Source organism: Anabas testudineus, chromosome 3, assembly GCF_900324465.2.
Source record: "Anabas testudineus chromosome 3, fAnaTes1.2, whole genome shotgun sequence".
Taxonomy (NCBI): domain Eukaryota; kingdom Metazoa; phylum Chordata; class Actinopteri; order Anabantiformes; family Anabantidae; genus Anabas; species Anabas testudineus.
The window spans coordinates 3,828,862-3,846,820 of NC_046612.1; the positions used below are offsets into that span (position 1 = coordinate 3,828,862).

Genomic DNA, 17,959 nt, shown 5'->3' on the forward strand with positions numbered 1-17,959 from the left:
GAGACCAGTGTGTTTGATTGAAGGGTCACTTTATACATCAGAGGGCCTCCTCTTACTCCACACAGTCAACACTACGGTCACTCTCATTTTCTCCTCCTATTTGTTGTCCTTCTCTCTTACTTATTGTCTTTCCTTACATCCTCTCTGCTTCTCTGAAGAGCACGACTATCATACTGAATCAGGATGTTTTTACTGATTTTCCAACAGTAACAGTTTGCTGGAAAAGAGCCCACTACTGAGAGAACAGGGTCATAACAATGTGTGTACGTGCATATTTGAGTGGGTGTGCAAGACCGAGAGGATGTAGTGGTGGTAAATCAGTAAATCTGGCAGCTTCTTCTGGTGCTCTCTACCAACTGTATTTTTTAGTGTCTTTTTATTCTTTTGCTCTCCTCTGTTTGTCAGTCTCCACTTTCTAGAGTCATTTCTTTTTACACTCCACTCTTAGTAGAGTCATTTCTAGATTAAGTGCAGCAAAATGAAAATAAACTCTTCTTCTTTGTTTCTTACTGTCTTGTCTCATTGTCTGTCGCCTCCTCCTATCTCCTTGTCACCATCTCCTCTCCTGTTCCTCACAGCCCCAGATGGGTTGTCACCGCCAACACTGGCTCATGCAACTAGTGCCAGTCTCAACGTCTCCTGGTCCGCCCCGCTTCACTCCAACGCTCCAGGGCCACTCCTCTACAGCCTCCAAATGAGGACGTCCCCACAGAGGCCGGTGATAAGGTGAGAGTGAAACAAGTGGACAAGTTTGCCCACAGTTGTCTACAGCACATCATCAGACATCAAAGTGGAACAGAGACACGTGTTATAACAGACGACAGTAAGAGAACAGACGCGCACTGATCCATTTTACATGTTACATATATATATGCACCTAAAAAATGTGAACACACACACATATGCATAGACATGTGCATACAAAGGAGTGCATTATACAGCACATCTGAATATGTCAATATGACAGACCATCAGAAACACAGAGAGGGAATGAGCCACAGAGACGGAGGCTGGAGTCAAAAGACAAAAAAAAAAAAAAATCAAAGATAGGGCACACGGAGAGAGAGGCAGAGAAAATGTGATAGAATAAAACGAGAGCGAGGGTGTGCATCTGATATGTATTCATTACATGCTTCCTGACAACAAATTGCAATTTAATCCAAGAAGAGGAGGCTCTCATTCTGTGGTAATAAATAAATGACTAGCTACATGTATTATATATCAGACAGCCATGCCCTCCTCCTCTTCTGCTATGGAAATCTCATTGTTCCCTGATTTATTCATTCATTCATCCCTTCTATCCATCTGATGCTAAATGGTCAACGGTCCCTCATTTATGACGATATTCTTTTACTTTGTCCTGGATTCTTTTGTATGATTATGTGATCAGGTATCCTATAGGACATGAGAAAAAATCGACAGTTCAAAGGAAAGCCAGCCAAACATTTTTCTAATAACATACTTGGACAATGAATTTAATAAGAACTCATTAGATTACATAAAACAGATGCAAACTGTTTTGCCTAAATAAATAAATACTTTACACTTATTAAAACTGTATCTTTATCTCCTGTTTTTCTGCCTCCCATGTCAGACTCTCTTTATTCTTGAGTGGCTGCTGTGTGTTCACTATGAGGGGGTAATGAGGGAAAAATCATTAGGCTGTGTTATCAGCAAGAAGTTGGGATAAGTTCTGTGTTTAAATTAAGTGTAACCAGAACACGCAGGGACTAACAGTGGTGCTGAGTGTGTCCATTTGACAGTCGATTGGTGGAGAAATGTTTTGTAATCCCTTCCAGCCTGATGAACATCAACAACTCTTCTTCTAGGCTCGAACAAAGGAGTTTGAGCTGTGACACCTATACTATAAAAAGCTGTGTCATCAGATCAGACATTGACAGTAAAGACCCAGATTTACTTTCTTTAAATGCGACGGGACCTCCCAGACCTGGTTCTTATCTCAATGACTTTCACTCGGCTGGATAGTGGCCTTCTTAAGCAAGACCTCCTTACGCTTACCCTGCCTTCACCTTGTACCTCACTTGTAAGTCGCCAAATGACTAAATGTCACCTTTCAAATTAATTGAATAGAATGAATAATTCTCGTTGTTCACTCACTTTTGTAGCACTCAAAGATTTTCTATCTAACCTGTTTAGGGACATCCCCAAATTTGGGGTTTTCTTTATTTAGTTTTTAGGATTTTCATTAAAATTTTATTACATTTTACAAATTTTTATGCAGAAATTGTCTAAGGTTCATAAACAGTCAGTGTTGCTGCAAACAAACAGTACATAATCTTTATATGACGCCAGGTGAGTGGCGACTACACGTGGCATGATTCAGTATCGGTGTTAACCCAATGTTAAAGGGGCTTTTAACAACCTGTTGACTGATGAAAACACATTTTGACCAGATCCAAATGTCTGTCAGAACTGTAAATGTATTTATTTGTGTCCCTCTACTCTTAGGCTGATGGAGAATGCCACAGACATGTTTTCCTATCATGTAGAGGGCCTCTCACCGTACACACACTACCTGTTTAGAGTGGTGGTCTCACATGCACATGGGCAGACAGCGGGTCCGTGGGCAACCCTGTTTACTGCAGAAGACCGTAAGTACAAGTACTCACACACAAGTGCACACATAAAGAAAAGCCACTGATAACCATGACAAAGACTCACTACTCGTGTTCTGTAGGTAGGCATCCTGTTGGCAGTGTTGGTTGGCATTGTTGTGTCATCCTGCATTGTGCTACCTCGGTGCTCATGTCAGCAGTACTGCCAAGTGTTGCAGGTGACTGGCAGCATCTGGTTGTTAGTTGGCCTCTGCAGTCAGTTGGCTGTCAGTGCTGCTGAGTCAAAATTAAACTCAAAGATTTTGATAAATCTTCTGATTTTAGGTGACGATCCGAACAATAGCCCCAAACATTAAACATATGGTGGTGTGAAAAATGAGGCCTCTACTCCGATTTATTTTCTGAAAGCCTGCAATATTTTATTCATTTCTTGATGTTAGTGGAGGCTGTCAAGACAATTAGGAAAAGTGACAAAGACAGAATATACTAAAAATGAAGAAGGTGGTGGAAACATGGGCACAAGCGAGGTGGAGTGAAACACACTGACAGAGTGAGATTTGCATACTGTAAGGTGTGTGTCTGTGTGTGAGTGACCTAGCCAGTGTCATTGTGGGCTAATTGCTGTAATAGAATCATATTATCCACTGGAACAGCCTCCTCAGTGCAAAGTTATAAATTAATTAGTACCACGCTATTATCACATACATTATCATTAAGCAGTTGAGATTTGCATACATCGGACCCATGCGCATGTACACACACAGAGATGTGTATGTACACACGTGCATGTGTGGCGTAACTACGCATAAACCTCCACACGAACACAAGTACAGTTACACACACCCATTCACACACATTTAGGATTCATTACATTAAAACTGTACTCATTGGCATGCAGAATTGGATTCCCTCTAGTAAACACACAGATAAATACACACAAACACGCACACAACAGAGTGAGCTTTATTTACATGTTTATCCGTGTATTCCACAGTTGTACAATTACACCGAGGCCTATACAGTAGTTTTACGTTCTTTAACACACATTAATGAAGTGACATAAGCACAAGATCTTAATATACACGCTTGTTTTGTGTTTCACTTCTTTAGGGTCATTGTGAGCTATCTGGCTTCTAATTAGTTATTCTGTAGATAAAGAACCAAACTCAGTGTTAACATGGCTGCTCTTGTGTTTTCTGTCTTTTCATGATACTTACTATTTCTTTCTTGAACTCTTGATCTTTCTTTTTGTCTTCTTGTGTTTGAGAACAGAGTGCACGTCACCTTTTTTATCTGACAGAGCAGCCTCTTGAGTATTTACAGCAGGAAACGCAGAGAAAAAGGGAGGAAAAGTTTAAAATGTGCAGGCGAAGAGGAAGAGAAGTAAAGAGAGGACTAATGACAGAACAGAGAACGAGAGAGACCCATGCTTCCTCCTTTTCCTTTTTATCATTCCATTAAAGTTTTATATCCATCTTTTTAATGTAATTTGGTCCCTATGAATTCCTGCCGCTGCAGAACAGACAGACGGCTCCTGTGAACATAAACTCAAGCCGTGTTGGACAGCTCCCTTTCCTCTGTCTACTCCCATGTTCACACTGGCTAAGTGATCTGAGAGGGAGAGTGTGTGTGTGCGTGTGTGTGTGTGTGTGTGTGCAAGAGAAGTGTATGTGTTACCACGTGTTAGAGTATGAAGAAAGCACCTTTTATACAAAATGATCTTAGCCTAGCAGTCTTCAAACGTGTGTGTATGTGTGCGGGTGAGAATTCTTTTTTTATCTGTATTTTACCAAATTAAAACCAGTGTAAAGGGGAAGAAATGCATAGAAGTGAGGTTGGAGGTAATGACAGAACACAAAAAATCATGTTATTAAATAAATGACTGACCACATGCATAAAATAATACCTTATTAAAATGAACCTTAATTCCCAGTATTGTGTATTCTTAGCTCTCTAAGGAAATGCCATATTAATATGCTCATATTACTGTGGCATTTCCTTGGGAGGAATACTCCCAATTTGCTTGTCAAGACTACCACTTAAAAGTTTGGGATCACTGGCAAATGTTTTAGTTTTTCAGAGAAAAACACATTTTCATGCAATTCACAAACAATTCAAATTAATCAGATGATTTTTAAAGACTGATCCACATTTTTTCATAGAGGTCTATTATTAGCAATTGTCAGTCCTGATAAAAACTGGCAACTGCACCAAACAGTACACGGCAAACACCAGTGTCTGTACCAACAGTTAATTTCAGGGTGCTGAACTTCATGACAGAATTGCCAAGAAAAAGCTGTTTCTCAGACTGGCAAATAAAAACAAAAGACTAAGATGGACAAAAGAGCACGGATATTGGACACTGGAAGACTGGAAGAAGGTGTTGTCTACAGATTAGTCCAAGTTTGAGGTCTTCGGATCAAACAGAACATTTGTGAGACGCAGAAGAAATGAAAAGATGCTCGAACAGTGTATAATACCTATAGTTAAGCAGGTGGGGGCAGCGTGATGGTCTGGGTGCTTTGGAGGTGGTAAAATAAGAGATTTGTACAGAGTGGAAAGACCTTGAGGAAGGAAAGCCATCAAAAATAACAACTAGAATACCTGAGATCTGCAGCAAAAGGTGTTTTTATTTTTTGGGGGGGGGGACACATTCATCATTTCCAACTCTGACAATGTCAGCATGTCCTGTTCTTTAGTTATATTTTTTGTTCAGACTAATTTCATTAGTTTCTTGGAAAACAATAAAATATCTAAGTGACCCCAAAGTTTTGAGCAGTAGTGTAACTAGAATGAGGTACAGTACAATATGAGTTTTGAGTTAATGTTCTGCATTTGATCACAAAGGTCCACATATAGACATCACCTTATTCAAATCAGTCGCATCAGGGCTAAAATAGTTCATAATATTTACACACTAAACACTGGGGGATTTCTACCATGGTCCCCTTGAAGCTAATTGGTGATTTGCAAAATCTTATTTTTGCAGTGACTTTACTGGGGTTTCCTGTCAAACCAAGTTAGTTCCCACTGAGTAATTTGACACAACAGCATCTTTCACAGTACACTTTAAAAGGTTTAAAGCAAATCACTTAGCAACTTTTTCACGCACTTGCTGTAATGCAGGATACATCAGAAGGTTACCTGGAAATAAATAAATCACTCTAAACAGTCACAGTCTAAAAAGGATATTGAAAAATTTGAATGACTGGCATTTCACTTATTGTGATGGTCATGGTTACTTAAAGGCTAATGCACATCTCATATACTCATGATGTTAAGGATAGAAATCAAGCTCGTGACCTTGGTCATGCATCATCCTCTTTCTCACTGCCTCTTTAGTGTTTTGCAAAGCAGCAGTGACATTAAATAATCTCTAGAAAAGGTAAAGATATGGAATGCCATGTAAATTCTCAGCGTATTGGTTGTCACGTTTTGACATGGTGTCATAAGCATCTTGATAACGGTAAAGCTCAGCGTTTGTCCTCATTATGACTCCTAGGAGCCTTGATTCACCTTCAAAAGCCCAGTCGCACACAAGCTCACAAACACACACAAACACACACACACACAAGACCCTGTCCGAGGCTAAATATAATACCCTTCCTCTTCTCTTTACATGGATACACACAGATGTCCATGCTTAGATATACACAAACAGACTCTTACCAATATATACACACATATGCACAATACATATAACATGTATACCCCAACAAGTACACCCACACCCACACCTTCCTCCCTCCGCCCTCTCCCAGCCCTTGTCAGTTGATTGTGTTATTACTATGCTAACCAAATCCTTATAAATGTGATTTAAGGGTTGGTGGCTCCGCACTCCTGTTTTAGCCTTCTGCTTCTGTTCTTTACTGGTGAGAGGAGGAGTAAGGGTGGGAGGTGGAGAGCGAGGGAGGATGGAGGGAGCACAGGGAATGAAGAGGTGGGAAAGGCAGAAGTGAGTGGGAGATAAGGGAAAAGATAAGCAGCTGGGAGAAGAGGTGAACAGGAGGGAGAGAGAAGAGTTGCTACGCATTCCCTCAACACTCGTTGTCTCCTATCCAGAGAGCAGTAAAGTGTCAGTAAAATAAAAAAAGGAAAAAAGCATCACCTGCATCTTAAATGAAAATTTCAATTGAAAAACTTAACAGCCCTTCAAATTGCAGAATTTTACACGCGCCAGTAAAGCCTAAATAACACTCAACACTTAGAGGGAGGGTGTAGGGGAGGAAAGGGTGGATGAGGAAGGGGTGGGGGGTATCAACAGGGCTTAAATTTGGTTGGTTGATGGGGGCTGGGTCAAGGTGACTGCATAGTGTTTTGTGGTGAAAATTATTCACAGTTGAAGACACTGTCTACTTGTCTGTGCATCTTTTTCCTGTATGATGGTAACAGACAGGTGTCTCATCCCGACAGAAGGATGCAGAATGTGTGATTAAACAAACAGGTAGACACCCCAGCCCTCTGTAAAGATGAATATGCATGCTGAGATGCATGGAGACAGGCCAGCAGACCTGCACATGGACAGACAGCGAGACAGACTCCTTGGTTATTCGTGGAGTTCACTGGACCTTTGGTGGTAATTGAATCAGTGTGAGTGCTGAGTAGAGCTAGCATAAAAACCTGTTAACCCAAAAGGTCAACTCTCTGCATTGTTTATTTAGCAGGGAGACTGGAGAGCGGGAGAAAGAGAGAGAGACTGTGACACAAAGCACGAGGGGGGGGACGGGAGAAAGAGGGAAACGAGAGCGAGGTGGTAGAGGAGAGGGAGAGGGAGAGGTAAGGAAGGGGTCAGAGAAAGGAAGAGAGAAGAAAGAAGAGACACAGAAGGAAAGATGGGTTGATATACTGTTAGTGGGAGATGGATAAAATGAAAAGCCATTTTAATCTATGTTTGTATCTTCACCTGTGACGTGAATCTTTGTGTCATGTATTTGAAAGGTGCACACTACATATTGAAAACTCAGGCTATTTGAAACATTGGAGACACAAAGGCATATCAAAAAAAAAGCATTTAAGGGTAAATATATGAATTGTAGTCACACTAAAAGATATTTGAAACCTTTTGATGTGAAGTAAGACATATCTATAATCAGTCACACATATTACAGCTATGTGTGCAGGCATGCTGGCAGAAAGGTATACCTGCTTTATCATCATGCATGTGTACTCTGGGCCACTCTTCTTCTCTCATTCTCTCTCTCTCTTTGTGTCTCTGCCTTGCATACACACACACTCACACACACACACACACACACTCACACACATAGAACTGCCATCTGGGAAAGCCGTTAGCGGTTAGCGGTAGCACTTAGCGACGCAGCACGCTCCCTCAGTCCGCTCAGTCACCTTGATCTGCTTGCCCTTCACACAGCACCATTACTGCTATACTGCATCACTGTGGGTGTGGGCATGTGAGTGTGTGTTAGTGTGTCTATGTATATCTGTGTGTGTCCATTATGAAGCAGTACAGTGAGATGTAAATGCCGGGGGAGGAGGGGGGAGGGTGCATTACCTTCAAATGAGCTACTGTGGAGTGAAATATCCCTCTCACTAGTCTTGGGTAGGCGCCTCTCCATGTGTGGGCGTGCAAGTTGTGTGCACAGATGTGTGCACCTTTGGCCTTCTGATGTGCGTCTCTGTCCACGCATGTATTTCTAGTCCTAGTGAAGATTATTCTGCATGTAGTATTTAAAGGCCCCCCCCCCCGGGATTGAGAACATGAATACACAGTGGACCCAAATCATACGCTGCCAGCTCTCTGAGACCACAGTCCAGGTTATGCAAAAAGACTTGTTGCAAGGCACCACAGACACTTTTACAACTAGTTTGGTCTGCTGACCAAACTGATCTGATCTGATCTTCACCACAAAGTCACAAATATAAACAAACACGATATTTCTGACCTGATTAAACAGAAATTATCATGATCTTTCGTGTCTTTATTGAACACACCCTCATTAAACACAGTGTTCCACAGAGACCAGTCTGGCCTACACTTCCTGAATTCTAAGTTGAAGGAGGCACAGATTCACATTCAACAGTCCCATATACTGTGTAATCCATAAATACAATCTTGGGTTGCTCGAGGAGAAATCGAGAAAGAAAGAAAGTTTCCACGTTAATCCCCTGGATAGGGATAGCAGAATCACTCTTTGTCCTTCTGATGTCATTCTGGATGTTGCTTGTTAAATAACCCTCTGCTCTCATGTTTCTCAGTATTTTATAGGCACACATGCAACTGTTTGATCTCATGCTCTTCTTGTTTTTTTATTTTTTCCCTTCTCTCTGCATCTTTTCCTCATCTCTCTTTTCCTCAGGCCCTGAACCAGTGCACAGCCCAACTGTGTCAGGGCTTCACCCTCGAAGTGTAACAGTTACCTGGCTTCCTCCCTCCCAACCAAACGGCATTATCACCAATTATACCCTCTATCTTAAACCCAGCTCAGTTTCCAGCTCCAACTCCAGTTTAGGCCCCAAGCTAAGCCTGTTTCCCAGCACTGAGGGTGTGTTTCCCAACTTGGATCATAACCTCATACCAACCTCCATTGGTGCCACTCCAGCCTCAGGCCTCATCTCCATGTCGACTTTCAATAGAATGACTAATGACTCAAGCACAACACCAGACGCTAAACTCAACGTTGTCAACCCGATCTCCAGCGTGAGGCCTGGTTTCACAGAAGACAAACATATTGACTCCTCTCATATAAGCAATACAAGCCAAGGTCATGGGTCCATCTCATTCCACCTTACTGAACCCAGTACCTCCAGTGTAAGCCCAGGATCTTCACCATATAACCCAGGCTACAGTGGAACCAGCTCAAACACTGAGCATTTCATAAAACACGATCGCCTCCACAGCCCACTCTCCAGTTCCTTTAGTGACGCATCAGATTCAAGTTCAGTCACTGTTCCGGGGAACACCACCAGCTACACCTTCCTCGACCTACTGCCATACCACGCCTACAGCCTTCAGGTACTACATATCATACTGTGTATAAAGTGAAAGTGTCATGGCAGCATGTTGTAGTGTATCATATGATCCAAAATATTTAACATAATAGTAGATAGATAGTTTAGAAAAAACTAGGCTTATACTGATGTGTTGGTGATTATATAATCTAGGTGGAAGCGTGCACCAGTGTGGGATGTTCAGTGTCTGCGATTCCTCGGCACTTTCGTACCCTTCCAGCTCCCCCTGAAGGGGTTCCTGCACCTCACCTTTACTCTGACACCCCCACCTCCGTTCTTTTGTCGTGGGGTGCACCAGAGTGGAGCAATGGGCCACTGGAGCGGTGAGATGAGCGATGATTATATACACTTTGTGATTTTCAGACCAATTTTTATATAATTTTATTTGTGTTTTTCCGTCTTTATCGTGTTTTGGAACTAGGTGGCTGATTGATCGTAGAGTTGCTGGAACCAAACAAGTCTCCACAGTGGGTCATCTTCCTCCAGATCCTCCTCCTCTTTCCTTTCTTGATTCCTCATCAGCTCTCAGTCCCTGGACTAGTTACCAGTATCGACTTGTGCTCGAGAACCAGGCGGGCAACAACACAGGTACTGCTTTAATAAGGGACTTTAAATGAAGTTAAATTCAACTGGAGATTTCCCTATTTTATGCTTCCTAATGTACTTTTTGTTACTTATTTGCAGGACCCTGGGTCAGCATCACCACTAGACCGTCTAGACCAGCTGGTCTCAGTCCACCTGAGGTGAAGGTCTTGGGGCCAGAGTCACTTCAAGTAAGGATGCCTTTCTGTGGCTGATTTTTTTACAGTTCCAGTACAAGAGCTCTTACATAAGGCTGAAATGAAATGAAACAGCCATGTGCTGCTGACAGTGTTTAGTATTGCGTATATGATCCAGTACACACACACAAACGTTAACATTACAAACACACAGTGCTACAAGGATACGTGGAAAAGACGAGCCGGTTGGTCTCAAACTCAGACAGCTGCAAAAATGTAGCTTGGACTGAACTAAACTATAGTTTAGTGTTTGTTTTCATCTGAATCACAATTTGCAGAGAACTGCATAACGAGCAGTTTTAATTATTTGAACTACTTGTTCTGTCTTCATTGCTGGTGGATTTTATTGTACTGCACAGCTCCATTCAAGACAGAAAATGTAAAGCAATGTCACATGTTCTTTTTTCTTTTCTTTACTTTTCTTTTTTTTTTTGTATTTAATGAGAAAGAAAAACATTTTACTCAAGGTCCCCTTCAGAAAATGGGTGAGGCTGTGACCCTGTCTGAGGCAGCCTCCTTCCTGTCGGCCATTTTGAAGGAGCGACCAGAGCTCCACCACTGACTAATCCCACATCAAGGCCTATCAATGAAAGCCACTGAAACAATATTGTATGCATGCACCCATGCACTCAAAGCCCTGCACTAATGCTAGCTGCAGAAAAATGCTAATGCCTGTCATCATTTCAGAACCGCCCCTGTCATCTCTACAGCAGCACAGCTTTAGGGGTCATAGGTCTGAGAAGGGAAGCGTTCCTTCCTGGTTGTTGCTAATTGGACAGACAGGCGGGCCACTTCCTGGTTACAATTGACCTTGAGAACACAGAGAGGATTTCGAGTCTCTCCCTTCACTCTCTAGATGGTTTCTTTTTCTTTTCTCTCCTTTGTTGCACATTATTTCTTCAGTGTGGAATTATTCTGTCACTTAACTGTCATCCCGCTTGTTTTATTCTTTTTTTAGTAGAGATACAGTGGTAACAATATCAAATCACAGCCAAAGTCTGCTTTTCTCTCATGCATTGACCTTTTGACCTCATTTGAGTGCAACAGTTTGCGATGTGAGTGTCAGGGGTGAAGCTCAACACACTGGTTTAATGCAGACATTATATCAGACTGTAATTAAGTAATTATTGTAGCTGTACCCTGTTTTTTTCACACCGGTTTTATAACGAGCACTGTGACAGTGCTCAGGGGTTGGTGTGAATTACACATATTGACAAATGTATTTCATTTTTACTTTAAATCAGAAGAAACCACTTCATTCCAATATACAGTATAAATTTAAGATAATATGTGAGCAGTAGTGTGGATGCATAAATGATTACATAATTGTGTTGTCAGCTGCAGAGGTGGTCACTTTCTCAGTGTCTTTGAATTTTTTTCTCAACATAATACCATAGACATACACACACACACACACACACACACACACACACACCATATCCTCATACACATACCTATTCTCTGTCACTTTGACTTTATCATCTGTTTTTCTCTCTCACTCATATACACATAAACACACACACTCATATACTGCACTGGCCTTAGCCCTAGTGCTCTGTGTCAGCCTAGGGCCTCTGCTGTCTTTACCATCTCCAGATTACATCAGGCTATTCAATCTGTAAATGACTTCCACCACAAAACACACCCAACGCGCACTTTGGGAAATGAGCTGCCTAACTCAACATGACCCTGTCCATATGTGGCTGTGTGTGTGTGCATCCTGCATCACCTCACAGTGTCACTTAAATGAATATCAAGGTTACACGAGAAATAATTACTCTTGACGTTCATTCATAATACTTTCATCAACACTGACCACTTAATCACCAACTCTTAAGTCTCAACAAGCTCTTAACGGATCATTTATTGTACATGACAGTTTGTCTTTATGAGTTGTTAGAGCACACAGTACAACAAGACAAATGTGTATGTGCTCATTTTTAATTTAGGCAGAAGTGTGCCTTTGAATGTGGTTGTTTAAACACAGCATTCATTGTATTGATATCTGTAATTCAGAGGTGCAGAGGTGTGTGTGTGTTACTATTTGTGTGTGTGCCAGTTACCTTTGTCCTCCCTCTGAAATGCTGACAGACTGAACTGTTTCCAAATCAGATGCAGTGCTCAACGACAGCAAGCTTTTGTTTTTGCATGCAGCAATTCCATTACCTGCTGCTTTCATTATTTTAGCATGGTGTGTGTGTGTGTGTGTGTGTGTGTGTGTGTGTGTGTGTGTGTGTGTGTGTGTGTGTGTGTACCCTGTTTTAAATGTGATGAAAGAAATCTTCTGCTCAAGTCAAAGTCAGGTTATCTTTTCACAGAAGAGAGCAACACACTTACATATAAACACAGATAAGTGACCCTCCTAGCGCTGCACATATCCAGGTGACTGTGTACCTGTATACGCGCACAGATACTACCGTACCTGCAATTGCAATAAGCATTTACATTCTAATGTAGATTTGTGTTTGCATGAGCACCTACATAGAAAATGTCATGACTTCCTGTAGTTCATCCATCTAAAAGCTTGTGGGAATTAATGAAACTTTGAGAAGTTGAAGCACACTAGACCTTTTGTTTTCTCTGTACCTCTCTGACTTACCTGACTACTGTATCTTAAATGAAGAACTTAAATGGAACTGACTTTTCTTTCAGGTCACATGGTCTGCTCCTCTTATTCCCAATGGAGAAATTCATGGCTATGAGATTCGCCTCCCAGAGCCACGTCTCTTCCACGACAGTGGCAATGCATCTGAGCTCAACACGACAATAACAGACCTCGTTCCATACACTAACTATAGTATTAGTGTGTTAGCATGTTCCAAGGGTGGTGGACATGTTGGAGGATGTACTGAAAGCTTGCCCACCACAGCGACCACATTACCTACACACCCTCAAGGTCTTTCCCCGCTGTCAGTAGTGGCCATCAGTGAGTCCTTTCTGGCCATTTCCTGGCAGCCACCGAGCAGACCCAATGGACCCAACATCAGGTAACACACACGTCACATCCAGTCATTTGCATTTTAACAAAGACATTTGGCAGATACTGTTATCCAAAGCGACTTACAACTGAGGTACGAAGCAAGCAACAAATCTAAGTCGGGGAGAAGAGATGCTTGTTTCGTGAGACATATGAGGCAGATAGGGGAGAACGATTCTTTTTAAGCGGGTTGTTGTGGAAGAATTGTGTCTTTAACAGTTTTTTGGAGATTAACTGTGAAGCTGCTGACCCAACATTTTGGCACCACTGAGCTGAAAAGCTTTGCTTGGAAAATTTGTCTGTGTGGTATAGGAACCGCCAGATGCTATTTATTAATCATAATAAGGTGTTTTCTTGACTCTTTAAGCCATCTGATTTCTAAACTTGTGTGTGCTTGAGTATAAATGGCAGGAGGAGGTTGTATGTCCGTAGTGGTATCTTTATTTTATCCTTATGAATTAACACAGTGTGAGATATTTAATAATTTGGAACATGTTTTCATCCAAAGCTGCATAAAAATACATATAATCACAAGCTGTAGTTGTCATTTTCAACCAGCAGTTTATTATAAACATCTGAAAGCTCGTGTTTGTTTGTTGGCTCTTAGCATAAGTATCTTACTGGTGCTAGTTGAACAAATTTCAGTCGACACACCACAAATAGTTCTGGCATGCATAGCTGCTTTAAAAACGCATAGATGTGGACAAATTGTTGTTGTTTTTTTTATTGCTTGTAACAATTGAACCTAATTTAAGAATGAAAAAGGAGAAGGTTGTAATAGCTCTGTACGAGCAGCTACACATCCACAATCCAATACTAATTATAAAGCGCTAATACACCCAATCTCTGTAATCACTGTAACTTCATGCAATTTGACTCAGCCCTGTGCTTTTATTCTTTAGCTGTCACCCCGTTTTAGAAACCAGTCAGCCGAGACAGAAGTCTACTGCATGTTGTTATTATAGAAACACATTCTGGAGATGTTCAATTGCTGCTGAAAAACTTAAGCAAACAACAGATAGAAACGCGCTAACAAGCTGCTAACATGAGTGCCTTGGTAATGAGCTAAGTATTGTGCATTTTTTAATCAGTGTTTTCTCAGTCCTAATGCACATTCTGGTCCGTTTTGTTGTGTCCTGTTCTACTGTGTTGGCGATTAGGCCTAAAATAAAGGTTCATTTTCCTGGCAGGCGATTAAAATGCATGAGCCCGTCTCTCTGTTGTGCTCAGCTCAGCTCTGTGTTTGTCTAAGTGGGTTGGTTAAAAGGCGGCATTAAGCCCTTCTCTTCTGATTACAGCAGAAATTAGCATCACTGTGGGGAGAGAAAAACACAAACCCTGCAGAAAAAAACAACAGAGGGAGGAGCGTGGGGAGGGAGGGATGAGATAGTCAACGCAAAAGAATAGAGATGATGGAAAAACAGCAGAGAAAAGAGCAAATGAATGATAAGAGTTGGTTGATGCATGCATGTGGGTACAGTGTGTATCCATGTGCTCGTAGTGGTGCATTTGTTGTGTGTTAATGCATTCTCAAACACCCAACCATCTGTGTGTGTTGTCTTTTATTCAAATTTTACCTTCAGATACAAGTTACTCCGACGTAAAACCCACCAGCCCCTGGCCATCGGCGCAGCCCCCACAGTAGCAGCCCCATCCCCTCCCCACCCTGAAGATCTCCATCGCTGGCTCCATGTTTACTCCGGCACCAAATTGTTCTACCAAGATAAAGGCCTAAGCAGGTGAGATTACTGAAATGAGCTCTAGAGCAAACGCCGGCGCCGCAGCAAACCGTGTGTGCAGAGCCGATCGGCGAGCTGCTGCTGATGCCGATCTTTTAATACCGCTCAAAGATACATTAAGCAAATATCCCAAAGAATTAAATTGTTTTTCACACAGCGTCCCCTAATCTCAGTTTGGCACTTGGTGAAAGCTGATTTTTTTCCCCCCTCTCTGTGCTTGCTAAACGGCTCTGGGTGTAGTCTTTTCGGGTTTGCGCTTTATTCTAGTAAACTGAAAAAACTTGTGTCAGCACTTTTCACTTTACTGGGCTTTTTGATTGATTTTGTAAAGATGTAATTAGTGTTTGTTTAATAAAAGTCATAATATTAGCAGAACTTACAGAGTAACTTCAAAGTGAACAATGCAGCACACGACTGCCCAGACTGGAGTATAGTCTTTATTGGAGGGAAATGGGTCAAGGAATCCAAGACCCTGACTGTGAATATTCAAAGACTTGTGTATTGGGTTTGAAGGAAGCTGTATTCTCCTCATCTAAAGCAAAAAAGTCATTCTGACCGCTGCTGGAGGCGGGGATCTGTTGCTTAAAAGTGCACCTGTACTTTCTTCTACCTTTTTATTTTTACAGCCTTTTTATTCAGAATCCTGAAGATATTACATTTGTTGTTTCTGTCTAAATTAAACTAAAGGTGACCATTGTCCCAACAGATTCACCTCCTATGAGTACCAGTTACTGGTCTATAATGATGTGGGCCACTCCGCTGGAGAGATTGTTCCTGCAGTGACCATGGCTGGGATTCCACAACATACTCCGTCCCTATCTGCCCACGCTATCAATCACACTGCTGTATATGTCAACTGGACACAACCTTGTAAGATGAACCTGTGTTTTAAACACACTCACTCAAACACATTCATCCTTCCATGCAAAAGTCTTTAAGCTTTAAAGTTGTTATACAGTTGTACAGAATAATAAACACTTTCACGCTGGCGACTGCTCCCATATTCTCCTCTCTCTCTTCATCCTCAGCTTTGCAAGATTTACAGGGAAAGGTGGAATCTTACTTTCTCACAATAGAGTCTCTCCAGTCAAGTCAGATTTCGACTTTACCCCCTGAGAGCATCTCGACAGTGATATGTGACCTTTGGCCCAGTACAACATACCTGGTGTCACTGCAGGTGTCGAATGGAGCACATAATACAACTAAGGCAATAGTGAACATCACTACAGAGGATGGAGGTATGTTTATAATTGTGGGATTTTTGGCCATAAATGTGTATGCGTACTTCATGGTCTATATCTGTGTGCAAAGGTGTTGTCTCACACATACGTGTATGTATATTGTCTGTATCAGGTACAAGTAAACTTCATACATTAAAGAGAGACAGCTTTGTTAATGTGCATTTCACTGTGTCTGTCTTTCACAGGAGATGTTAAACACATCATGTAGTGAGGCAGGAAATCAATATAAAGTGTATGTGTGAGGCAGGTTAAAGGTGTAACACATGCAGACACGTGCAAGCAAACACACACAGTCTTACACAGGAAACACATGCTCCTTTTTATCTAAGTGGAAAACTTCCCTATTTATATATATCATATCCAATAACATCAATATCATGCACTTTTTTTTACTAGAGACTTACCTGTTCTCACAGTTTTAAGCTGTCTCTGCATGAACACACTAATCTGTTGAGATTTGTAAAATGAACAATCTTAGATCCTTGTGGGATCTAAAATCTGGAGCATTGAGAGCGGGTATTAAGTTGCATATGGGTAAAGTATATGAGTTCTTGGATCTATTGGTCTTTCACTTCAATCAGGGTCAGCTTTTATTTTCTTTAGCTATGATTTCCATAGGCTATCCAACCATCAACAAGACTCTTTCCATTTTCTCTGAAACTCTGCCCATTCTCTCTGATTTTTGGTTTTATCTTTTAAATCACTCCTGTAATCAAATGTCAGATGCTGCTTAATCTGTCTGTTGTTTTATTTCTGTCTCAATTTCCCTCTCAATCCCTCTCTTTGACCAACTCTCTGTCTTCTTTTTCCATCCTAGTTCATTCTCTGTCTCCCTATAGTGGGGAAAAATGTATGTTAGCCTTTTGGAATTTAATGGTTTTCTGCTTTAATTTAATTTAATCATAAAATGTGATCTGATTATCTAGGTCAAGAGTATTAACAAATATAATGTGCCTAAAATAATACAAAGAAATTCTGATCTTTCATGTCTTTATTGAGAACAGCCATAAAAACCTCATAGCGCAAGTGGAAATTAATGAATTAATGATCTCAAAAAAGCTAACTGTAGTCAGATGTTAAGTTAAGAAAATTAGTTTGGAGATGTGGACTAGAGCTACTTTGACAAAAAAACACTCAGACATTTTGAGTTTGCTCCGAGCTCAAAGAATCTACAATCAAGAATTGATTATTTACATAAAGCTGTAAGGGGTTATAAAGTGATGCCAAAGACTTTAGAAATTCACCAATCAGGCAAACAATCTACAAATGGAGACACTTTGGGACTGTGGCTACTCTACGAAAAAGTGCGCCGCCAGTCAAAATGACCCCAAGAGCACAACAAAAAGAAACAACCCAGAGAGACAGCCAAAGATTTGAAGGCATCATTGGAACTGGCCAACATCTGTGTTCATGAGTCTACAGTAGGTAAAACATTGAACTAACAGGGTGTTTGTTAGTCTGTTAGTCTATGGCAGGACACCACGGAGGAAGCTGCTGCTTATTAAAAAGAACATTGCTGCAAACCTGAAGTTTGCCAAAGAGCACACTGACACTCCACAGCAGTATTGCCAAATGTTTTGTGGACTAATGAAACTATATTGAACTATTTGGAAAGAACACATAGCACTACAACTGACATGCAAAGGTCACTGTATATCATCATGAAAACATCATCCCA

The 17,959-nt window shown here is 41.2% G+C and overlaps 1 protein-coding gene across 1 annotated transcript in view; it reads left to right on the forward strand.

Moving 5' to 3' along the window:
• ush2a (Usher syndrome 2A (autosomal recessive, mild)) overlaps positions 1-17,959 on the forward strand; it is a 160,423-nt gene that overhangs the window by 80,899 nt on the left and 61,565 nt on the right. Inside the window, 10 exon segments of the mRNA XM_026378646.1 lie at positions 579-726; positions 2,470-2,612; positions 8,894-9,549; positions 9,699-9,868; positions 9,967-10,133; positions 10,230-10,318; positions 12,977-13,311; positions 14,885-15,040; positions 15,747-15,910; positions 16,069-16,278. Of these exon segments, the coding sequence (XP_026234431.1) occupies positions 579-726; positions 2,470-2,612; positions 8,894-9,549; positions 9,699-9,868; positions 9,967-10,133; positions 10,230-10,318; positions 12,977-13,311; positions 14,885-15,040; positions 15,747-15,910; positions 16,069-16,278 (2,238 nt within the window).